Source organism: Equus asinus, chromosome 1 (genome assembly GCF_041296235.1).
Source record: "Equus asinus isolate D_3611 breed Donkey chromosome 1, EquAss-T2T_v2, whole genome shotgun sequence".
NCBI classification, from domain to species: Eukaryota; Metazoa; Chordata; class Mammalia; order Perissodactyla; family Equidae; genus Equus; species Equus asinus.
Window position 1 is genome coordinate 174,094,651 of NC_091790.1, and position 25,906 is coordinate 174,120,556.

General features: G+C 35.8%; 1 protein-coding gene across 4 annotated transcripts in view; it reads right to left on the reverse strand.

The window, feature by feature from the left end:
- ASZ1 (ankyrin repeat, SAM and basic leucine zipper domain containing 1) overlaps positions 1-24,578 on the reverse strand; it is a 59,049-nt gene extending 34,471 nt beyond the window's left edge. For 2 of the 4 annotated variants that reach the window (XM_014838431.3, XM_014838421.3), the window contains exons 1-4: positions 24,040-24,188; positions 23,530-23,629; positions 21,932-22,054; positions 19,949-20,060 (exon numbers count right to left, since the gene is read on the reverse strand). In XM_014838431.3, coding sequence (XP_014693917.1) covers positions 19,949-20,060; positions 21,932-22,054; positions 23,530-23,629; positions 24,040-24,144 — 440 coding nt within the window. In that variant the 5' untranslated portion in view covers positions 24,145-24,188. Of the gene's footprint in view, positions 1-19,948; positions 20,061-21,931; positions 22,055-23,529; positions 23,630-24,039; positions 24,299-24,463 lie in introns of those variants that run through there. The other 2 variants (XM_070505592.1, XM_070505540.1) reach the window with 2 other exon arrangements.
- Positions 24,579-25,906: the final 1,328 nt, after the last annotated feature.

Consider the following 25,906-nt stretch of genomic DNA (forward strand, 5'->3'; position numbering starts at 1 on the left):
TTGCCTTCATTCTTGAATGACAAAATGGCTTAATAAAGAATTACAGGTTCAAAGTTTATTCCTCAGACCATTTGTCTTCTTCCACATATAGTTCTTATAAGAAGTCTAATATCAGATGGTCATTTTTTTTTTTAAAGATTTTTATTATTTCCTTTTTCTCCCCAACACCCCCGGTACATAGTTGTATATTCTTCGTTGTGGATTCTTCTAGTTGTGGTATGTGGGACGCTGCCTCAGCGTGGTTTGATGAGCAGTGCCATGTCCGCGCCCAGGATTCGAACCAACGAAACACTGGGCCGCCTGCAGCAGAGCGCGCGAACTTAACCACTCGGCCACAGGGCCAGCCCCCAGATGGTCATTTTTTGATAGGAGTTGTTTGATAAACTGTCTTTTTTACAGGTAACTTTTAGGATTTTTGCCTTTATTCTAGATATTCTGAAGTTCATTCTGATGTGTCTATACAATTTTTAATAAAAAATATACATTATATATCTCTGTGTGCATACAAATCTTGTTTTGTGTCTAGTGGATCTTTCAATCCTAAGGCCTTGTGTGCTCAGTTTGGAGGCATTCTTGGCCAGTACTGCTTCAAATATAGTCCATCTTCCATTTTCTCCTTCTAGAACTCTTCTTAGACAGATATTAGAACTTCTGGTGGGGTTCTCCGTGTCTCTTACCTTTTCCTTTGTGAACTTTGTGTTGTATTCTAGGAGATTTCTTCACATCTATCTTCCAGTCCACTAATCAGCTCTTCAGCTGAGTCCCATCTGCTATTCTTCATGTATATTTAGTTTTAATATTCAGCAATACTTTCTTTTTTCATAATTCACTGTACTTGTTTCATAATTCCTACCTGTAATTTTGTGGAGGCAAACTCTTCTTTTAAGCCTCAGAGAAATAAAGACCTTTTAGAGTCTTCTGTTTTTCCCACTCTCTCTAGTCTAAGTTACTCTTTTGTTGAATTTCTTGTCCCTGTTTATGCTGCTTACGTTCTTTAATTTTGGTGATTTGTGGTTGTGCGGTCATCTCCTGGCCTGTCAACTGCTAGGCCAGGCCAGGGTTGCTGGCTTGAGTCTTCCACGCTTGGGGGTCTTTACAGCACAGAAGACTCAAGCCAGCAAGCCTGGCCTGGCCTATCAGTAACGCAGTTCTTAGGGATTGCAGAGAGGGCTCCCATCTGTTTCTTTCTTTAGAGAGTTGCTCCTTTCCAATTCCAGAGATAATTCCCTTTCTTTTTTCAAATAGAATTTTATGGATATCTAAAATTTGCTGTGAAAGGGCAAGACTTTAGCATATGTTCAGTTTAACATCTTGAAGTCATAAACCTATTCTTTAGAAAATTCCTGGTCTTTTTTTGGTCATGTTTTCTTCTCAGAATTATTTCAAGTTAAAACAATCCCCTTGGCACTCTGAATAAGATGTTTAATTTTACAAACTAATTAGATAAAAAACAAATGTCTTTTTTAATGCTGAGTCATCTCAGCCAAGAACATGACATATCTATTCAATCTCCTTTTATTTTAGTCAGTGTAGTTTCAAACTTCTCTTCATTTGGGTCCTTCACATTTCTTGTACACTTACCTTTAGATAATTATGCTTTTTGCTCTTGAGACGGGGATCTCTTATATCATTGTATTCTCAAGCTGTAAACTGGAAACCAACTGAATTTTTTATATTATTAAAAAACCTATCTCACTTTATAAGATTACTATTTCTAACAGTTTCTGAGTTGATTATCTTGGTTTACCAGGCATATATTCATATAATCTAAAATATTATAATTTTGTCCCTCCTTTCATAATAAAAAACGCCTAATAGCTTGATCAAAGGAAACATAGTTCAATGGTTTAGAACAGGGGTCAACAATTTTTTTTCTGTAAAGAGCAAAAGGCAAATATTTTGGGCTTTATGGGGCATATAGGGCTGTGTCATAGCCACTCAACTCTGCCACGGTAGCATAGAAGTAGTCATAGACAATGCATAAATGAATAAGCATGGCTCTGTTTCAATAAAACCTTAGAGGTTTTCAAACTCCTTGTTTAGAGTATAGGTAGTATATTTGTAAGTATAAGTAAAGTCAATCTGCCTAAGTTCAAATCTAGCCTTCAGCATTTATTGGTTGTGTAACCTTAGGCAAGTTTCTTAAATTCTCATTACCTCAGTTTTTACAACTTTATATGGGTATAGTAATAGTTTTACATTTGTGGCACCTATTTGTGACATTATCATAATCTGTGGTAATGAGATAATGTTCAATAATTAGAATAGTACTAGGCATGAAATAATGCTCTGTCATTATTAGGTATTTTTATTATTATTTGTATCTCTTATTTTCTTCTCTTGCATAACTGAATTGCCTTACAGTTCCCAAAATAATGTTAAGACAAAATGAGAGCTTATAATAAGCATCCTTGAGTTGTTCATGATGTTAATGCAGATGCTGCTAGTGTTTCTCCATTAAGCATATGACTCGTTTTGGTTTCAGATATATGTTTATGAAATTAAAGAACTATTCATCTAATCGAATTTTAATAATGTTACAAAAACTGAAATTCAATTTTAACTTTTATTAAAAAAAGCCCTTCTGGCATCTATTATAATGATACCCCCTTTTAAAAAAAAAAAATCTCAACCTATTTATAAAATTTATTTCCCTAATATTGAACCATTTTTCCACAGTTGACCTGAATTCCATTTGATCATTGTATATTATTTAATTTGCTGATAACATTCATTTTGCTGATACTTCATTAAGGATTTGAATTTCTATATTGATATTCATAATTGAGATTGAGTTATAGTTTGTTGGAGTGGATAAATTTTTCTTTTTCTTTTTGGTGAGGAAGTTTGGCCCTGAGCTAACATCTGTTGCCAATCTTCCTCTTTTTTTTCCCTCTGCAAAGCCCCAAGACATAGTTGAATATCCTAGTTGTAGGTCATTCTAGTTCTTCTATGTGGGCTGCCACCACAGCATGGCTTGATGAGAGGCGTATACGTCTGTGCCCAGGATCCGAACTGGTGAACTGAAGTGCGGCATGTGAACTTAACCACTTGGGTATGGGGCTGGCCTCCGGATAACTTTTTTTTACTGAATTTCAGAATCAGAGTTATGGTTGCTTTATAAAAAAGAACTGAAAGGCTTCTCTTTTTTTATGCTCTGGAACTATTTAAATTTTATTAATGTAATCTATTCTTTCGAAGTTTAAAAGAAGTAACCTGCTACACTCTCTGAGCTCTGAACTTCTTGAGAAGTTAGCTTTCTGATAATTTTTCTCCAAAGATAGAAATCACAACATAAAAATTAAAAAACAACAAAAAACAGCATACATAAATAAAAAGCTATAAATAGCATCTTCAACACGTGACAGTAAAAAGCTAAAAGATCCAATATACAAAAAGGTCTTATAAATCAGTAAGAAATATCTGGATGACCAAATAGAAAAATAGCAAAGGTCATAGGCAATTAATAGACAAAGAATTATAAACGACTAACAAGAACATGGAAGACTAATCAATTAAGTACTATTGAAAAGCATGCAAACTAAAATAAAGTATCATTATTTACAAATCAGATTGGAAAATTTAGAACATGAAAAAAAATCCAGTGATATCACTGTGTGGGTCCTCTCAAATATTGCTGGAGGTAGCACAAAGTGATTCAACTTTTTCAGAAGACAATGTGGCAGCAGCTATCACAATCCTAAATATACATATATCTTTGAGTCAGCAGCTCTACTTTAGGAATGTATTCTATAGAAAACCTACCCGAGTTGCCAGACAGGTTCACCATAGCATTTTTTTGTAATACTAAAAAACTAAAAACAATCCAAATGTTCTTTAATAAAATACTAGGTTATGTAATGATATCACATCCATACAATGGAATATTATGCAGTCATTACAAAGAGACAACTATATCTATACATACTGGCAGGTATAGTGTCCATAAAACAGTGTTCAGTTAAAAAAAGCCAACTGCAATACAGTATACAATGTATAATTCCATTTAAAAACAAAAGAAAACAAAAGAAAAATGCTAACACATGGAAGAAGTGCTGCAAGAATATATAACAACCTGCTATAGAATAGGAAAAATAGAAGACTTTTCACTTTCTAAGTTACATATTTTTAAAACATTTCAAAAGGAACCTTTTATAAGAAGAATTTTAAATAAAAATAAATTTTGAAAACTATCTTGAGGTAGAGTGGAACTAATGTTCTCCAAATTCAGGCAAAATTACTTACTATTTTCAATTCTGAATATATAATCCATGGCTTTGGCAAGAGCAAAAGAATCTTAACTGGACCTCTTGGTCCCAATTCATCTTCAACCTGCTGTCAGAATAACCCTTTATAAAATACTAATATGCTCATTCTTCTTAAAATTGTTCAATAGCTTTTAGGATGAAATTAATATTTTTTAGCATGGATTACTCAGGTTATTATCCAGCCACTGCCAAATTCTGATGCATTTTCTTCCTTTCTTTCTTCTTTTTTGAGGAAGATTAGCCCTGAGCTAACTACTGCCAATCCTCCTCTTTTTGCTGAGGAAGCCTGGCCCTGAGCTAACATCCGTGCCCATCTTCCTCTACCTTATATGTGGGACGCCTACCACGGCATGGCTTTCCAAATGGTGCCATGTCCGCACCTGGGATCCAAACTGGCGAGCACCAGGCTGCGGAGAATCGGAACGTGCAAACTTAACCCCTGTGCCACCGGGCCGACCCCTCTGAGGCATTTTTTATTCTAACATCATATGATCTGGCTACGTAACTTAGAATTGCCTGAATGAAACGTGCTCTCTCATTCTTCTCGGCCTGCACATGCGCACCCCTCTACATTGAATATTCTTTTCTACCATCTTCAGTTGGCTAACTCCTATTCATTCTTTAAACCTCTGTTCAAAAGCTAAACCTCTAGGAAGCTTCCACTTGTCATCGTCACCTCAAATTCTCCTAATTTCTATTCCTAGAGAGATACCCTCTACTACCTCTAATATTACTATGTCATAAATGCCTATAGCCTTGTAATCTCATCTACTATACTGCTAAATTCTTGAGGCAGGGACTAGGTCTTTTATCTTACATCTCCTTGTGCATAACATATTGTCTAACAAAACCCAGTTGAATTTACTAGTGATATTAAGTTGTTTATTTTTTTCCTTCAGTTACCGAACTTCCTCAAAATAAACGGTCAAGAGTTGTTTAAAAAGAATAAAATTTATACATATTATGTTACCATAATTACAAGTGTTTTTTCCTGGATGATACAGAGCCTTTTATTCATCCTACTTTCTGGTTATTTCAATAAAACCTCCACTAGAGGGCATACAAGGAAAAGTAGAAACAGAACTCTCAACCTGATGGGAAAAAAATGTACCTTCATAATGACATATTATGTCACTTCTCTGTACCAAGGGTAAAATGATTGGTTTGTCTTCATATCACATTTTTACTATACAGTTCAGTATTATCTATTGTTTTTGGTCTGCTTAAAACAATCAGCTTTTAGCTGGGAGATTAATGGAACAACTATGATAAAAGAGGTTTTGACAATGATAAAATGCTAAGAATCGGACATCCATTCCCAGCTATCAGAGCAATTTTATTTGACCAATCCTCCCTCTAACAAAGGCTGTAAAAGCTGATAAAATACAAAACATGTCTGAAGGCATTGCAGAAAAACCAGAACATAAGAAGCCAAGATCTTGGGGAGAAAAGAAGCATTTGTTGAATTGAGTCCTACGTTCTCTGCCACTTTTTCACTGGAGATATTTGCCAATTCCTGGGTAGCATAAGCAAAAAGCAATACCTCTAGGCCTTCTCATGGGGTTAGAGAGACAACAATTGGAGTTCAGGGTTATCAACCAAGAACTTCAAGAATTAAGAGTCTGGAAAAAAGGGAAAAGCAGAAAAGTGACCCTGAGGAAAAGTGATCTTCTGCTAGGCTTTTACCTTTAAGGCAATTGCAGGTTCCTAAAATACACAAAATAAGTGTAGGGAAGGAGGGAGGGAGGAAGACTACAAACGGACTACTAAGAGGCTGCAAAGCTAAGAAGGGCTTGCAGCATTCCCATAAAGCTGGGGAAACAAAATTTGGCATTCAAGACCCTCAGAGGTAGAGTGGCTCAGGTAAAGAGCCAAGTTTGAGTTGAGACCACTGTAAGGCTATGGGGGACATCGACTAATCATGAAACCCAGCCTTGAACCATCCCAAACCCTGAGTAGATCAAAATTTTAACTGCCAGTCAGAAGAAAATTAAATATTTTCTGGAAGCAAATAGACCTATACAAATATTTATACATAAAATCCAGCATTCAATAAAAAATTACTAGGCATTCTAGGAGATAGAACCAAGTGACCAAAAGAAAAGAGAGACAACAAAAACAGATCTACAGATGTTATCAGAAACACACTTTAAAATAAGTGTAATTAATATGCTCTAGAAAATAGAAGCCAAGGGAAAAACTTAGAGACCTGAATTTTAAAAAAAGAGGCAAGCAGAAATTCTAGGACTGAAAAATAGGATTAGTGAAATTAACAAGTTAATAGATGGGTTTAATAGCAGATTAACTACAGTAGAAGAGGATTAGTAACCTGGAAGATAGGCCAGGAGAAAATACCCAGGGTGAAATATGGAGAGACAAAAGGATGGAAAATAAGAACAGAGTGTTAAGAGACATATGTGATATGGGTCTAAATCCCAGTTAGAGAGAAGGGGGAGAATGAGGCAAAAGCAATATCTGAAGACATACTGGCTGAAAATTTTCCCAGACTCATGAAATATATCAAACAACAGATTCGAGAAATTCTATGAACCCCAAGTTTAACAAATTAAAAAAAAAACTATATCTAGTGATATGGAGCAAAATTGTCCAAAACAAGAGACCAATAAAAAAATCTTAAAAACAACCAGAGAATAAATACAATACTGTCAAAGGATCAACAAGAAGACTAACAAATGGCTTTTCAACAGAAACAATGGAGGGCGGGAGACAACAAAATGACAGCTTTAAAATACCAAAAGGGGGGCTGGCCCTGTGGCCAAGTGGTTAAGTTCGTGCACTCCGCAGCAGGCAGCCCAGTGTTTCGTTGGTTCGAATCCTGGGTGCGGACATGGCACTGCTCATCAAACCACGCTAAGGCAGTGTCCCACATGCCACAACTAGAAGGACCCACAACGAAGAATATACAACTATGCACCGGGGGTCTTTGGGGAGAAAAAGGAAAAAATAAAATCTTTAAAAAAAAAAAAAAAAACAACCAAAAGGAAGTAACTTCTAATCTAGTGGTCTACACTCAATGAAAATAATTTTTAAAATTAAAGTGAAATAAAAAGGTTTTCAAACAAAAACAGACTTGTCACCAGCAAATACATTAAAGAAAGATTTTTCAGAAGAAAAATGATCCCTGATTGAAACATGAAAATATAGAATGGAACGAAGAGCACCAGAAAGGATGAATATGTGAGTAAATCTAAATTAAAGTTGATAACAACAACACAATTGACAGCAATAATAAAATGATGATAATGTATTGTGAGGTTTAAAATACATATAGATTTAAAATACATGACAGCAAGAGCACGAAGGCAGGGAGTGGGATGGGCAAAAGGAGTTAAAATATTCCAAGATTCCTGCCATTGTCCAAGAATTGGTAAAAGTACTAATTCATAATAGACTCTAATAAGTAAAGAATGTGTGTTCTAATCTCTAGAGTAGCCACTCAAAGAATAATAGAAGAAAAAATAACTAGCAAGACAGGAAACTGAATAATAAAAAGATTAATCCAGAAACAATCTTGGTAAAAAAAGAGCACTAACTAAATTAAACAGATATATCAGTATGAACCCTAAATGCAAATGGACTAAATACGCCAATTATAAGGAAACTACTGCTAATCAATCTGGATTAAAAAAGAGAACTATATGATGCTTACTTTAAATAAAAGCACACAGAAAAGTTGAAAGCAAAAGGATGGAAAAAGATATACAAACATTAACTAAAAGAAAGCTGATACAGCCATACTAATATTAGACAAAGTACATCATAATAAAGAAGCATTACTAAATATACAGATGAGCAAACATCCTAAGAATAAAAGGTCACTGCATCGGGAATATGGTGGCCTTAAAACATAGAAGTAAACGTTGACCAAAATATAAATCACAGTACTGATAGAACAAGCAAGCAAAAAAATCAGTAGTCATTTAAAGATCTGAACAACAGAACTAATAAATGTGGCCTCATTAATACTCATAAAACATTAGACTCAACTATTGCCAACTTACATTCTTTTCTAGTGTACATGAAACATTTGCAAAACTAACCATCGGCTAGGCCAGTAAGAAAGTCTCAACAAATTTCAAAGATCTTAAATTATACAGAATATGTTCCCTGACCACAGCGGAATTAAGCTAGAAATCAATAACAAAAAGAAAACTAGGAAAACGTTAAAAACTGTGATATATTCAAACTTTGGATTATTTCTCAGCAATGAAATGAACTGATACATAAAACATGGATGTATCTCAAAAATATTATGCTGAGTGAAAGAATGCAGACACTAAAGTATACAATGTGTGATGTATTAAACAAAACACTACTCCAGGGTAGAAAAAAAATAAGAGTGGTTACCTTTAGGATTCAGAGGATTGTTTTGGAAAGGACTAAGGGAACTTTATAAAGTAATGGAAAAATGTTATATATTTTGAAAAGGATGTGAGCTACATTGGTGCATTTATTTGTCACACTTCAAACTGTACACTTAAGATCTGTGCATTTCACTTTGTAAATAAGATCTCAATAAAAAGGTGGAATAAAAAACATGCCAAATGATATTATATAAAGTTTACAGACAGATGGATGATTATATCTGTATATATATGCAAACAGATGACTACGTATATATATACATATATATAATCCAACTTGGGCAGGAAAAATATACAAAAATTACAAGACTGGTTGTCTCTGAGAAAGAAAGAAGGGAAACTAATATGACTGGGGAGGATACAAGGGGGCCTTTAAGCACACTGCATTATTTTATTTAAACATATTTAAAGCAAAATTAGAATCATTAGGCAAAACGGCTTTTCAAAGACTATATGAATTATAGCTTTGAGACGCAGAAGTTTTGTATGGTTTTTCTTAACTTTTAGTAAGTCTTTTATTGGCTTTAATAAGTACCAATGGATATTAAAAATTAATATCTTGACAAGATTAGGATCCAGTAAATTCTTGACTAAATAAAGGTCCTAACTATTGCACAGTTCCACAGAGACATATTAACATGAGATACTATGCTAGCAAGAATGGATTCACTTCTATCTATAGGTATTCATGAGGTCATTGCCACAACACTGGAATGTGGGAAAATTTTTCAAAAGGAAATATAATTGAAGCATTAGGTTTATTAATGAAAATATCATCTATATGTGTATACAAGGTAGTATAATGGAGAAACATATTAATTCTTTATATCTTATACCTCACTTGCACCTGCGACCATCCCTCTAAAATTCTTTAGCACAGACCGTTAATATAAAGAAAGTAACCTATTCTGGTGGGAAACTGCTGAAAGAGAGTATATTTAAGTAAGAAAAACATTTTAATTTTTGAAAGCTATGAAATCATGAGAGAAAGTTTTAAATGTTATTTTTACACTGTTCACTTCTTCCAAGACTTCTAGTACCAGTGGACATCCCTGAATACAAAATGTATAAATTAAGACGAAACTACTAAAATAGATAAGTAACAAATCTATATTTCATTGGATGTAAGACACAATCAATTTTAGGAGGCATACCAATTTCAGAGATGCTAATATATGGAAAAAAATGTGTCACAATACATGAAATATGGCTGGTTTTTATTTCAAATTATTTTTTTATAAAAATATATATGGTGACCTAAACTTAATCAATACCAAAGTTCAAAAAGAGACTTCTGAAGAGGAAGGATTATAATTTCTAATTACAAAGCATTAGAAACAATTATATTTGCTACCTGGATAATCTTTTTGAGGAGTGGTAGGCAAACTCCAGTTTCACTTAAAAAAAAAAAATCATTCTTTCAGCAGTTACAAGAGAGTAGAAAGACTAACTCTTGAAGTCAATAATGTACTTGACATTCCCATTTAGCCAACGTCCTATATCTCTTCTCTCTTTCTTACTAAGCTACTAGAAAGGGTAGTTTATATCCATTCTTTCCACATCCCCAACTCTCATTTACTCCTGACCTACTGCAACAATACAGACTTTTTTATATTGAAATAATCATTTTTAATGTTCAGTCAAAACAACAGATGAGAATTAATACACTTATGTATTTATGTGCATTTTATTAAAATGATAAATGCTTAAAGAAAAATAGTATATATACTTATTAGTTTAGTTTTATAAATCGATCAGAAATGTGCATTTTAGAAATTGTGGCTCTCATAACACAGCACAGGACGTATTATCAATTTAAGCAAATGTAGTATTTGGTAAGCACATACTATGAAATGGCAGCATGTTAAGTACTTTCACATTCATTATCTTGTTTTAATTTTCATAGCTGCCCTGCTAGCTAGCTAGGTATCACATCTGTCAATCACTGAAGAAACTGAGCCTCAAAGATTTCAAAAATACTTAACGGTTATACTAGCTTGGACAAATTGTTGAGATAATATTTGGACGCAGATCTTCAAGCTCCAAGTCATGCTTCATATTTTCTTTGGTATAAATGGATTAACATATTAAATACTTTCCAAATTATATGATTCAGTTAAGTTTTGAAAATAAAACAGACAAATGATCATTCTATTTCAAATCTATTAAATTCAGTAAGAACTTGATAAATATCACACAAAAGAATTGTGAAGGAATCAAAAAATATGTATCGTATCATGGTAGTCAAGTGTCTCACAGTGAAATCAAGACTTTCATACATGAAAACAATGAGAGAACAACAGATGAGATGTATAAAAATGTGCTAAACAAGGTAGTCACCCACCCAAAATACAGCTTATGAACAAAAAGCACTCTTGAGGCTATAATAACAGGAAAGCTTAATAGACTATTAATCTGGCCCTTGAGGCATAATTTGCACAGTGAGGAGATTCCAAATTGAAGAAAAACAAAAGGAAAAACAGAGAGGCAGGAGTGACCATATATCTGAAGAATAGTGTTGAAATTCTATAAATGAAATACAAGTTAGACGTTAGGGAATAGTGAGAAGTAAATAAAGCGAGATCAAATTATGGAGAGTTTTGGATTTTACCTAACAGACAAAAGAAACGTGTTGTACCGGTAACAGCATGTAAGACTGACTAAAGTACAGAAATAGTACAGTCAAAAATACCAATTAGGAGACCATCAAAGTAGCCCCTAAGGGGGCCGGCCCGGTGGCGCAGTGGTAAAGTTCGCACATTCCGCTTCAGCGGCCCGGTGTTCGCCGGTTCAGATCCCGGGTACAGACACGGCACGGCTTGGAAAGCCATGTTGTGGTAGGTGTCCCACATATAACGTAGAGGAAGACGGGCATGGATGTTAGCTCAGGGCCAGGCTTCCTCAGCAAAAAGAGGAGGATTGGCAGCAGTTAGCTCAGGGCTAATCTTACTCAAAAAAAAAAAAAAAAGTAGCCCCTAACGTGGGATAATAAATATCAAAAGTGCAGTGACTCTAAGAGACATTACAAACTAAAACAAATTAAGGACAAATTATATAGGAAAGGGAATGAAAAAATTTGAGATAAACAAATTTTTCTTGGTACACATTTATGTTTAAAGTTCAAAATTACTTATTGCTTTAAGCATAGAATAAAAAGGAAATATAGTTACTGTGGCCACGAAGAAAACAGATTTGGGGGCCAGCCCCAGGGCAGAGTAGTTAAGTTCACACACTCTGCTTCAGCAGCCCAGGGTTTTGCTGGGTCGGATCCTGGGCGTGGACATGGCACCGCTCATCAAGCCATGCTGAGGCGGCGTCCCATACAGCACAACCAGAAGGAACTATACCTAGAATATACAACTATGTACTGGGGGCTTGGGGAGAAGACGACGACAAAAAAAAAAGAAAGAAAATAGATTTGGGGTAACATGGTCAATCATAAGGCTATCTACCCAACGCTGCTGATTCTCTTTCTGTGAACACAGTAAGGTTGTACTTCTTCCCTCCCTTGAAGTTAGATACGAGCATGTGACTGCAGTTAAACAGAAGAAATGGCATGGGCCTCTTCCAGGTGGAAGCTTTAGTAGCCAGCATATGACTTACCACTGGTGCTAGACACCAATAAGACAAAGACAAGTCAGAATTTTGAATGCTGTTTTTTTTTTAAAGTCTTGATTTTTGCACATGTGTTTTGAGAAATCAGTTAGTGTCAAGTGCTTTCATCGACTAGCTTTTCTCACCTCTATCCTCTCTATTCTGTGCTTTCAAAAGGACCAAGTAGATCTCCAAGTATACGAATAGCAATATTAATGCTAATGCCCTAAACATGAGAGGTAACGCTATGATATAGTCACTGTTTGCATACACGTAAAACTTCTAACAAAGACAAGATCAACTCCTATACGTAGATTTCAAAAAGACAGGTAAATAAAAAGATCAGCATAGGATATAGACAGGCAATTTATAAAAAATTATAGGAGAAAAAAATCACAAAATAATAATTTCAAGTAATGTTTTCTAAATAAGATATTTAAAAAAAATTTTCTGAAAATATTTTTGTGACTTCAGCCTACATTTTTCAGAGCAAAGATATGTCACATACTTACTTACAACTAGAAAACAAATCAATACACCTCAATCTACTAAACCGCTCCAGTGACATTTACAACTAAATTTATATTCTGAGAAAGAAAGCAACATTTTTCCCAGAGCATTTTCTGTTTATTAAAACAGGCAATAACATTCAACAAGTTAACAATCACACAATGATTACGTCAAAACCTTGGATATTAGTTAATGTGTGCTGTCTTATCAACAGTAATAAAATATCTATTAAACTTAAAATGCCACATCATTTTACAAAACCCTTATCTCATGACTGAGCAATGTGAATATAACAGACTTCTCTGCCAGAAGAACTGTCTTCTGAATGTAAAGAAAAAACATATATTTATTTAATATAAGAAAAGATTTAAGCAAACTGGGAAAAAAACCCACATAATTCCTAAAAACAGGAATGTTAATTATATATACTTTTATTTTTTTAACGAGTAGCATTTCTTTTTCTTTTCCTTCTGAAGAAGATTCACCCTGAGCTAATGTCAACTGCCAATCCTCCTGTTTTTGTGAGTTGGTGCCACAGCATGGCCAGTGACAGACAAGCGTAGGTGTGTGCCTGGGAATTGAACCCGGGCCACTGAAGTGGAGGATGCCAAACTTAACCAGTAGACCACCAGGGCTGGCCCTATATACACTTTTTAAAGGCTTATTACTACTCTAACAATAAAAATGACAACTCCAAATTTAAGGCTAGATTGAAGAGGGTTTCAAATTTTATCAGGTATCCAACAATCTAACACAGACTTTTTAAATTTTAATAATTTATAATCATTTGTGACTGCATTATCAATATAAAAAGAAAAATAAGGAATGATAAGTCCATACTATGGCTGAACTGCCAAGTTCCAATTAATCTGATTGCAGGCCACCTTGTTTTCAGGGTTAAATATGATCAAGCTGAATTAAAGTGATAATATTTTTTTGTTCACATACTTCCCTTTGTAATCTGTGGACTTTTTAAGTCAAAATATTCAACTACCTACAATAATTTAGGGAAAGAGGGGAAAAAAATCCAAAGATATAAGACAGTTTAACACAAATATTTGCAACAATTAGAAAAGACATGCTGTTTAAACTGGTTGTGTTGAAAAATCCCAAATATAGACAAGACGAAGAATACATTCCAATGGCAGACCCTGTTTGGATGAAACTGTTATAAATTCCCTTATTGAACCTCTGCTACATTCAAAGGCTTAAAATACTTGGGCACTAATTTTGTGTTCTGCAAAAATAACATACCATCTATCACTGAGTTGTGAGGATTATGTTGGATAACATATTTAAGAGCAATTAACACAGTGCTTGGTACACAGAAAACATTCAATAAATGTTTCATTTAAAAACAAAATAAAAAACCTAACCCCAGAAACAAATTCTAAAGCCAAATGAATAAACCAGTATTAAACTCTCATATTTGCTAGACATAGTACACTGTGCTAAGCACTGCCATTAGCAAGATCCAAGAGACATATGATGTGATTTGTGTTAATTTAAAAATGGCTTTCAAGTTGTCAAGTTTTACCATTACTCCTACAGGAGGAAAAATAAGAATTTTAAAAGTTAAGGAAAAATAATAAAAAAACAAGGTAGATCTATGTGTACTAATATAGAAAGCTAATCATTAAATATTAAATCAATGGTACTTTCAACAATATTAATAAAACTCTGCATGGAATACAAAGTATTAAAGAGCTAACAGAAGATATATAAGTAAAAAACAATTTAAAAATTTAGAAGATGCTGATTTCCACTTCCAGTAATGGCAAGCTAGATAATTTGTACCAAAATTGTGAAGGCATCTGAAACAGCTAAATTGTTAAAAAATTTCTTAAAAACTGAAGAACTAATAATAGGATATAAAGAACTACTGAACTAAAATCCGATGGCAAAATCCAAAGAGGTAAATAAATTTAGCATTTGTGGTTGCTTTTGCCTTGAGGACATTGTCCAGTCCAGAAGAACCCCAGGGGAAAATGAGGTGTAGCTTTGGTAGCACTGAACATCAAGAGGAACAAAATTCGAAGCTTTGGGCCTGTACAAAGTAGAGGGTTTACTAAACCATACTCAAGACACAGTAAGCTGGGATTCTAAGGGCTACACCTTCAGGGTAAGGACAAACCAGAAATAAACCAGCTCTTTAGGTATACATCACCAAAATGGTCCAGGGAACTTCAACTCCTGAACTTAGATTACATAAGTCCTAGACTGATAGTGCCCTAGGCGACTTACAGAAATACACAAAATCCTCTCTGATGGATCATCCTAGGCCTCACACCACTCCCACAAGTAAGCTTTGAAATCTAATGACGAGCACCTAGTCATGACTAAGAAGCATGAGAAATTGTTGCTAGCAGAAAGAAACCCATAAAGATTTCAGACATTGTAACTGTTATATCTAGACTGTTATATCTAGTTCACCATATTAAAGAAGTTTTAATTTATAGCTTGAAAATATTTCCAGGGAAGAATAAGCTATAAAAAAATGACACAAAATTTTAAAAAGAATCAAACAGGATTTCTAGAAATAAAAAAGTAACTGAAATTATGAACTCAATTGATAAGTTTAACAATAAATCAGAAGCAAATGAAGTGAGATTCAATGACCTAGAAGGCAGATTAGAAGCTTTTATCCAAAATGTGGCAGTGAAACAAAGAGACGGAAAATAAAGAAAGAAATTGATGATACAGTAAGAAGGCTAACAGATATACAATCAGAGAGCCAGAAAGAGAGGAAAGAGCAGAGGTGATATTTGAAGAGATAATGAATGAGACTTCTCCAGAACTGAAGCATCAATCCAAAATTTAGAAGATGCATAATGATGCTTAACACAGCAGATGGAGATACCTTAATGATACCATATTAAATTGATGTTTTTCTCATTAGCCATTTTCAAGATGAAACAGAAGAAATGTTGGAAGAAACTAAGAAAATTTTGCAAACTGACAACTAGGAATCAAAAGGTATCAGCAGATTTGAAAGTCTACTTACATATAAAATTTGGGAGCAACATAAAACTTCAAAGCAGATGAGAGTTGCCTTTTAAATAATCTTTATATAATAAATTTGAGTCTTGTTAAATGTTCACCATAACAATGAACAAGAATGGATAAAGAAGTAAAAGAAAAGCCGAAAATCATATGAGAGCACATGGTGATACTGATGTTCAGCACACATACACAAACAGCTTGCTGAAGCAAAACAAACACTAAACACTAAACGTGATTTCCCAAACAGCGATTCAGTAGGTAAAATAGAGAAGCAGGTAGTCACAGCTCTCTGAAGAACTGATGCAAGGTGCTCACCTCTATTTAGGTTAACTAGGAACTCAGTCTAGAAAAGCAAGTATTGCTCAAAAAGACTGCAAGCCTCAGATGCCTTAGGCAAAAGTTTACAGTTGAAAAATACAGTAAATTGTACACTTAATTATGGTTGAAACGGCAAATTTTAGATTATATATTTTTTACCACAATAAAAAAATTTCAAAGGAAAAGAAAAGAGAGTTAGGGGAGGGAGCGAGAGGGATAGGTAGGACTTAATAGTTTTATGGAAACTTTGGAGGAAAAGATACAAGGAACCTGGGGAGGGTGCAAAAAAGGAGTGAGATGAAAACCACTGGGGAAGACAAGCCAAGGGACTGACAACAGGTGCTTGAACCTGATACTCGGAGCTGCTCCGGACAGAGAAACATCCGCTATATGTGGTCAGCTCTCAAGCTGCCTTAGCACTGAGCATTAACACACTTTCAGTTGCGCCTACTGAAGTATTCTAACAATCTTAGAGCCTTTTTATATACTATTCCGTCTTTTCTTTCAATGTCAAAGGCAATCAATTCTCTGCCTTATTTGGTCAGCGATTTTTGTCAGGCCATGAAGACTTCCTTACATTTTTAAAAATTATTATAGGTGCTGGCCCCACAGAGTAGTGATTAAGTTCTGCACGCTCCACTTCGGCAGACTGGGTTCATGGGTTCAGACCCTGGGTGCAGACCTAAACCACTTGTCAGCCGCGCTGTGGTGGCAACCCATGTATAAAGTGGAGGAAGACTGGTACAGACGTTTGCTCAGGGCTAATCTTTCCCAACAACAACAACAACAACAAAGTAATATACATACAATGGAATGCTACTCAGCAATAAAAAGTAACAAACTATTGATACACACACTGACGAATCTTAAAAACATTATCCTGAGTTAAAAAAATCAGACACACAAAAATACTGCATAATTCTATTTACATAACACTTTAGAATAGCAAAAACTAATTTACAGTGGTAGAAATAAGATACAGTGCACTGGGAAGGGGCATGTGGGAAATTTCTGGGATGACAGAAATGTTCTGTCTTGGGGTATGAGTTCCATGAATGTACGCATTTGTCAAAACTGATCCAACTATACACTGAAAATATGAATATTTCACTATATGTAAATTATACGCTGAAAAAGTTTTTCCAAATATTATAGAATTTCCTTAGTACCATTCAGCAAGACCTCTAATTAATTAAGTATAGGGAATTCAACAGTTTCCTCTTAATTTTCATTCTTTTATTCACTTTTAGTGCAAACAGAACCAAGTGGTACATTTGATTTAAGTGATTCACTTCTAAGATCTAGCATCATCTTGCTTCCAATACAGGTAAAATCCTCATTTTCTTTTCTCTCCTTTTTATATACTCACTAAGACCTTGTCTTTTGAGTTACGTCCATAGAATGCAGAACAGCTTCCATGCTACCTTATATATCTGAACTGGGACTTCAGTCTAACTTAGAGGTTGATCTCTAAGACTTTTCTGTTACTTTCACTTCACAAAACAAGACTACTGATCCCGTTTAAGTTAAAAAAAAAACCCTAAAAGTTACAGGTCAACTTCCCTTGCAACTGGCAAGTACATGACCAGCTTTCATAGCCATTTATGTTTTATGGCTGACTCTTCTCCCGTGCTCCTCTTGAGAGGTAATTTTTCTCAGCAAAAGAACTGTTAACAAAAGAGGCTATGGTCAACAGCTTGACAGAATATTCATTTAAATATGTTTTTCTCCTTTATATATGAATAGTAGTTTCCCTCATGTATCCCTGGTATCTTTTGGCACTTTGTACAAGAAAATAAAACTCCCAATCGTCTAATAGGTTTTTGTCACTGCTAATGAATTATCTGTAAAATTCCCCACAATCTCACTGCCTTCTCCTTGTGTCCTGAGATTTTTCCTTTTACACTGCCAGCATGCTATCCCCATGTTCACTAATGCCATCCTTATAAAATTTGAAGCCTAAAAGCACCCCGTCATAACTTACTCTCCTTTCTGCTCAATCAAGATCCTCATTTTCCACAAGAAAACACAACTCAATCATTTTATTACTTTATGCTTTGAGCATTAAAATAAAAGCAGTTGAATAGTTTTTTAGGCATTTCTCACATTTGTTAATTAGATGCAAACTGCTCTTTCCGTCAACCATGCTGTAAAATTCTCTTAGTTGCGCACAAACCAATCTAAATTTTATGCTCATTCAAATTCATCAGCTTTCAGTTCTGAAATTGTGTGGTTGCCTTAGCCTGAGATGCTAACCTTGTGTTATTTCATTTCAAACGGAATATGTTTTTTCCAGATATACCCTATGTATCTAAAAGATACCTTCTAGTTCTTAAGGACACAGAATAGTCTAGAACCTATGACACTGGCTTAACTGACTTCTCTTTCAGTGTTTACAATACAGGAAGTAATTGGGAATGTAAAGACTTCCTTATCTATTATACCTTGTAGAAGTGGTTAAGAAAAACAAAATTGAAGAGCACCAGCAAAAAACAATTTTCCATTGAGACCAGAGAGGCAAATCTTATCATAAGCCACTTCTAAAGGTTCAAATCAAAACTACAGCACCTATCGAAGTTTACCTCAGCTAGGCATCCTGGAGCTCACAATTCCAAGGTATAATCAAATCCAAAAGTTACACCTAACTAGGGATTATACCATATACAACAGAATAAAAGTTCCTGTCAATTGATTTGCTAAAAATTTGCAGGTAGTTTTTTCCCCAGACCTTTTTAACTCTTTATTTGTTAAATAGTGATTATCTACTCTATAAGCCTTGACTTTTCTCACACTAGATTTCTCAGCCTTGGCACTACTGACATTTGGGGATGGGTAATTCTTTGTTCTGAGGGGCTGTCCTATGTCCTGTAGGATGTTTAGCAGCATCCCCAGCCTCTATCCATTAGACGCCAGTAGCATTTCCCAGGTGTGACAATCAAAAATGTCTCCAGACATTGTCAAATGTCCACTGGGAGACAAAACAGATCTTACTTCAGAACGTCTCTACTAAATCAAAATCTTTGCATCTTAAAAAAGATCTGGAAATTATCTAGAGCTGTGCAGTACCTTCCAAAGCTGCTGTCCAGGTGTCATGGAAACTCAACTAGAAAAAACTTCCAGAGTCAAGCATAGTTATTTCTATATATCAGGCACTAGATCATTATTTGAATAGTGAATTATGAATAATTCTGTTCATGCTAAGCATATTTCTGTCGGACAGACTACTTCCTACTCTTCATTTTGAAGATTAAATAAAACAAAAAGATATTTAACAGGAAGATGGAGCCAGACAAGAAGTCAGTCAGCTAGAAATTTTAAACAATCTGATTCATTTTTTTAAATACTGACATTTCAACAGATGCAAGAAACATTTACTACTTGTTTTCTAGGCATCTAGGCACTATTAAATATATGCTATAACACAATTAATTAGAAAAGTCTTAGCGAAATGACCACATTTTGATATATTATTTTGGAATTCTTAGTTTTTGTGTAAAGTTGTTTAGCAGGTAAGTGTTACATAAAGAGAACACTAAGTTAAGAGGCTTTACTATTATAGCTCAATCATATTCTTTTCAGTGTATGACTCACAGGAAATGATAGAGTTTATTGTACTCCTTTCCCTCCCACTTCCAATTGTTAGCACGTTCCTCTAAAAATTAAAAGTTGAGACTACCTTCATGACATGCCCTTCCTTTGATAATTTTATACAGTTGGAACCATGATCTTATGACCTATTTCCATTCATCAACTATATAGCCAAATAAACACACATTGTTTATTTTTAAATAATCATGCTATCAAATGTTCAACAGGCTGATAATCAAAGAAAAGTATCCATCATTTTTGAACAGATAGTAAGGCTCTTACCTACAAGCAACATTTGGATCAGCATTTCTTGAAAGTAGTAGCTCTACACACTTCAAGATCTGTTCCTCTGAGCCACGAGCAGAACATGCAGTTATCAAAATAGTTTGCTTATCTATAGTGAATAGAAAAACGAGGAGACCCCCGCACATCAAGAAGTGTATTTAATTGACTTCTCTTACCATGCAAAAGATTCTAAATATTTGCTGCACTCTTAAAATTCTATAACCTACTCCCAAATCTCTTGCTCTCAGTAGATAACTTTATGTCTTCCTTCATCAAAAAATGAGATGAGGGATGAATTGCCTTAATATCCAAAGTTTATCTACATTTCATATCTTACTTTCCTTTCCCTGTTCCCTTTTCTTCAAGAGAATAGGAAAGTAGTTAAGAGCATGGACTCTGTGTAGAGATAATGCCCAGAGTTGAAGAGTTTTTGGTTGATTAAAATTTGCTTTGCTGAACTCATGGCTGAAAAACAGTAACTGATATTCTCTGATATCACTTCCTTACTTCTCATTCATTCAACAACTCACTGAAATTTGGCTTACACCCCAACCATCCTAGTGAAAATGACCTAACTGCCACATCTACTGGTTTCTTTTCAGTCCTTTTCTACTTGATCTCTCTGAGCTCACCCTGTTTCCTAAAACTCTTCTTTCCTTGGCTCCTATGGCATCAACAGAGATCAGGGTAGATTAAATAAACAAAAACACTTCTCAAATTAGAATTGGAGAATGCAAAACCGATCATGGCAGCCACGGTTTACATTAGTGGTTCAATACTGACCAAGTATAAAGATACAGAGTCTAGTCCCAGTTCTGTCACTGATAAACTGTGACTCCAGTAGTATCTTAATATCTCAGTAGACCTAATTTTAGATAGGAAGCTAATATCTGCCCTCTCTACCTGATGGGGCTATTGTGGGATACATAAAAGAATTTACGTGAACATGCTGTGAAAAATATACAGTGTTTTATAACTGTAAGGTATTCCTCTGATTACATGCAGAGGAAGAAAACTATTAATGAATTTTTTTGAGAATATTTTATACACTTTCAAAATTCTCATTCCTAAGTATATCTTTCATTGAGTGATATTTTTAAATGACATAATAAAAAGAAAAATCTATCATAACAGCAGATTAAACATAAAACTGTTGAGATGGGAACTTATATAAAATATATAAATGAGAAAACAGTAAAAATGGCTTTAAAAATATTTAATGTAGGTACAAAATTAATGTGAAATTGGAAATGTTAAAACTAAGTAATCAGTAATGCAACATAATGATATTAATATATATTTAATAATAATTAAACTAGATTTGCACATATACTCTTATTTTTCAAAAGCACTCGAAGCACTAGTGAGTAGAAATTATTTAAGAACAGTGACAGAAACATAAGGATTTAATAAACTATCTTTGAAACAACTTTAACAGATATAATTCAGAGCTGAGTTTTAAATTCCAAAGACTGATTATCAAGTAATTTTCCACAAAATTATCAGCTTTTTGATGTTTTCTTTCAATGCATTTTTCCCTAAAAATAACCCAAACCCTCTAGCTATATAATAACAAGTATATAATATATAATAACATAACCAGTTATAAAGATAATATAAAGAGAAACTACCTCTTTGGAAAGAAAGTTTTTCAAAATATCTGTGGTTTCTTCTTTGATTTTGTATGTTATTTACAAAATGTAACTACAGGAAGGTTTTTTTAAAATTGCTTTAACTTTTTCACTTTGCATAACAGCTGCTTGGGAATCAAGAAAATCATAGTATACATAACCAGTTATCTCAAACATCTTACCCTAAATATTACCTTTTTTTCAAGGAAAAGGTTTATTTTAAAGTGAATATACAAAAACAGAGCATGGAAAGTGTGTATCACCACCCCTAAACAGAAGATAATTAGGCTTCTAAACAGAGATACATACAAAGTAAATTTTCACATGTTAAATATTTTAAATATCTTACCCTTATCAAAGCTTGCTTTAGCACCTCTGTCCAAAAGGACCCGAACTAGGTCTACGTTGGAAACACTAGCAGCATACATAAGGGGAGTCCATCCATACCGAAAGCTGGAATCTACACTAATGCCTGTCAATATAAAAACAAGCTTTTAAAAGCCTCCTCTACCAAAAAGGAATCATTGTCACCAAAATATGCTTAAAGGATCGTGCATAGTAACATCACGATTTAGTTTACAATAGAAGAGAATTTCTTGGTAATAGTGGCTTCAGAAAAATAGAAGAGATACATTTGAACTTTAATAAAATTAGTTAACCTCAGTTTCACTATAGGCACTTTGTTCAAAGAGACCTGCTCTGACAAATGTTTTACTATATTATATAAAATATCTATATTTTAACAGCTTTACATGCTACCTTTTTCTAAGGGAGTTGGAAAAGGTTTCACAGAAGTAAAATGTCTTTTTTCTTTTTGAGGAAGATGAGCCCTGAGCTAAAGTCTGCTGCCAATCCTCCTCTTTTTGCTGAGGAAGACCGGCTCTGAGCTAACATCTGTGCCCATCTTCCTCTACTTTATACGTGGGACAACTACCACAGCATGGCTTTTGCCAGGTGGTGCCATGTCTGCACCCGGGATCCGAACTGGCCAACCCCAGGCCGCCAAGAAGCAGAACATGTGAACTTAACCACTGAGCCATCAGGCTGGCCCCTGCATCCCCATTTTAAAAAGGGGGATACTGACGCTTAGGAAGGTTTGGTAACTTGGTGAGGATGAGAGCCATCAAGTGGCAGGGCTAGTAATCAAACCCAGAACTGTACTGTTTCCAAAATGATTTACTTTCCACTAAACCACGCAGCAACTCGAGCAGAGAAGAAAAACATTTTGCTACATACAATCTCATTTACTATTTTGTGCGTGAATATTTTATATCTAGATGGTAAATGCCTGTTACTCCTTTGGATAATTTCAATCATTATTATCAACAACTCACATTTTTATGTCAAGGTAATTAAAAAAAATAGTATTTAATTTGATCCACAGAAAAACGTCGTGTGACCCAGGACAGAATTATGTTGTTTTATATAAGAAATTGATGGTCTGGAAGTTTAAATGGTTTTCCCAAGGAGCCACACTGAATAGGCATAAAGCTGAAATAGATATCCAGATATTGATTCCTACCTCAGGCCTCACTACTCACACTCACACACACATACACACACACACACACACACACACACACAACCAGCACAAGGAAAGAACATCCACAAAAACGGACACAACTAGAAATAATTGTTGAAAAACACATAATAATGTCACGGCCAAGTAAATGCTGAGAACAAAGTAAATTCTCAGAGCAGGGTAGGATTAGTCAGACTGAAGGAGGTGGAAGAAGTGACGGAAGGTAATAGGGTGGCATTCCAAATCGGAGGGCAGAGAAAGAAAATAAGGCAAAGGGAACTCAAGAGTCAAGTAAGATACGCGGGACCCTTAATAGATTAACTTAATTCACTGTGCTTCCGTTAGAAAAGCACCTCAAACCTTTCAACATAAGGAACGCTTGGGAACTTCCACAACTGTCTTGGGTACTATTCCTGGTCTCTCACCAGAATCCAGGAGCTCCTCCACCAATGCAACATCTCCTGCGGTCAACGCTCTCTTAAATGTTTCATTCTTTTCTTCAATAGGCAACGGCTCTTTCAGTTTCTAAAAAAGCAGAAAGTTATATATATAAAGAAGACTTGTTAGACATTTTTCCACTGCCGGTGTATCAAGAAACAATGTTTGCTAATAGGTACATTTTGGGGGGGAGGGGCAACATACAAAGTTTGTAAAGAATTCACGTCTAAAATGATCTTTAAAGGCACTGGGTCGGAATGGGTCCAAACCCAAGCCAAGAGCTACGTCGACGACCAAAGGAAGCGCGTGTGATGGAAAGCACAGAAGGGAAACAAGAGGAAAACTGCGCGGGTTTGTTTGGAGGCCAAAGGCCTGCATTTCCACAGGGAAAACGTTACGGGAACACAGGCGCAGAAGTAAGAGGTCTCTACAGGCCGGGCCTTCGAGGGCCAGGGGAGGCCGATCAGGTGCGGCCAAAACAAGGTCTCCTCTGCTACCTGAGCTGCCCGATCGAGATACCCAATCTCCCAGCCGTCGTCCTCGCTCTCGCTACTCTCGCCACCACCAGCCACTGCTAGGCCGCGGAACCTGGCCGCCGCCATGCCTGTCCGGCCGCTGCCTACCCACGCCACCTCGCGCCGCACCGCGCACCCACTCCCCTGGCGCCTGCGCACTGGCGGAGCGCGTAGGGCTGCGCGGGAAGAGCTGCGCGGGAAGGCGCGACGGGCGACGCGGGGGTTTGGGGACCTCGGACGCAGGCGCGTGGCCGCGCACAGCGCCCCTCGCCCCCTCCCGCCACCCCGAAGGCCCGCGTGGAAGAAAACCTGCGGGTCTGCGGGGCGGCGCGGCTGACCCAGCCGCCGTGCTTTGGGAGTCAGGCTCTTGGCTGGCCGGTGCTTCCAATGCCTTTTAGGGACTTACCCTTCATTCTTTTTAGGGTATTTGCTTGATGAAGTTCTTACTCTTTAAGGAATGCTGCACTCAGGGCGGGAGCAGAATGGAAATTTAATGCCGAGTAAGACTAGGCTTTTGCCCCGGTCACCCCTTCCGCTGCCCGCCGCCAAATCCACTGTCAAACATGCCTCCCCTGGGAGAGGAACTCCTATTGGCCACAATAGAGGCATACGTCAGAGATATTGTAGGTTCTGTTTCAGACTGCCACCATAAAGCGAACATCGTAATAAAGTGAGTCACACAAATTTTTTGGTTTCCCAGTGCATATAAAAGTTATCTTTACACTATACTGTGGTCTATTAAATAAAAAATAATGTACATACCTTAACTAAAAAATACCTTATTGACAAAAAATGCTAACCATCTGAGCCTTCAGGCAGTGGTAACCCTTTTGCTGGTGGAAGGTTTTGCCTTGGTGTTGATGGCTGCTGACTGATGAGGGTGGTAGTTGCTGAAGGTTGGGGTGACGGTGGCAATTTCTTAAAATAAGACAACAATGAAGTTTGCCACTTGGATTGACCCTTCCTTTCACGAACAATTTCTCTGTAGCATGCCATGCTGTTTGATAGCGTTTTACCCACAGTTGAATTTCTTTCAAAATTGGAGTCGATCCTCTCAAACCCTGCTACTGCTTTATCAACTAAGTTTATGTAATATTCTAAATCCTTTCTGGTCATTTCAACAATCTTTACAGCATCTTCACGAGGAGTGGTTTCCATCTCAAGAAACCACTTTCTTTGCTCATCCATAGGAAGCAGCATTAAAATTTTATCATGAGATTGCAGCAATTCAGTCACATGTGCAGGATTCACTTTTAATTCTAGTTCTCTTGCTACTTCTATCACATATGCAGTTACTTCCTACACTGAAGTCTTGAACCCCTCAAAGTCATCTGTGAGGGCTGGAATGAACTTCCAAACTTCTGTTAAGGTAGATATTTTGACGTCTTCCCATGAATCATGAATATTCTTAATGGCATCTAGAACAGTGAATCTTTTCCAGAAGGTTTTCAATTTACTTTGCCACGATCCATCAGAAGAATCACTATGTCAGTTACAGCCTTACGAAATGTATTTCTTAAATAATAAGATTTGAAAAGCAAAGTTACTCCTTGATCCATGGGCTCCCAAATGGATATTGGGTTAGCAGGTGTGAAAACATTAATCTCATTGTACATCTCCATCAGAGCTCTTGGTGGACCAGGTGCATTGCCGATGAGCAGCAGTATTTTGAAAGGTATCTTTTTTTCTGAGTAGTAGATCTCAATATTGGGCTTAAAATTCAGTAAACCATGTTGTAAACAGATGTGCTGTCATCTAGGCTTTATTGTTCCACTTATAGAGCACAGACAGAGTAGATTTAGCATAATTCTTAAGGTCCCTAGGATTTTCACAGTAGTAAATGAGCATT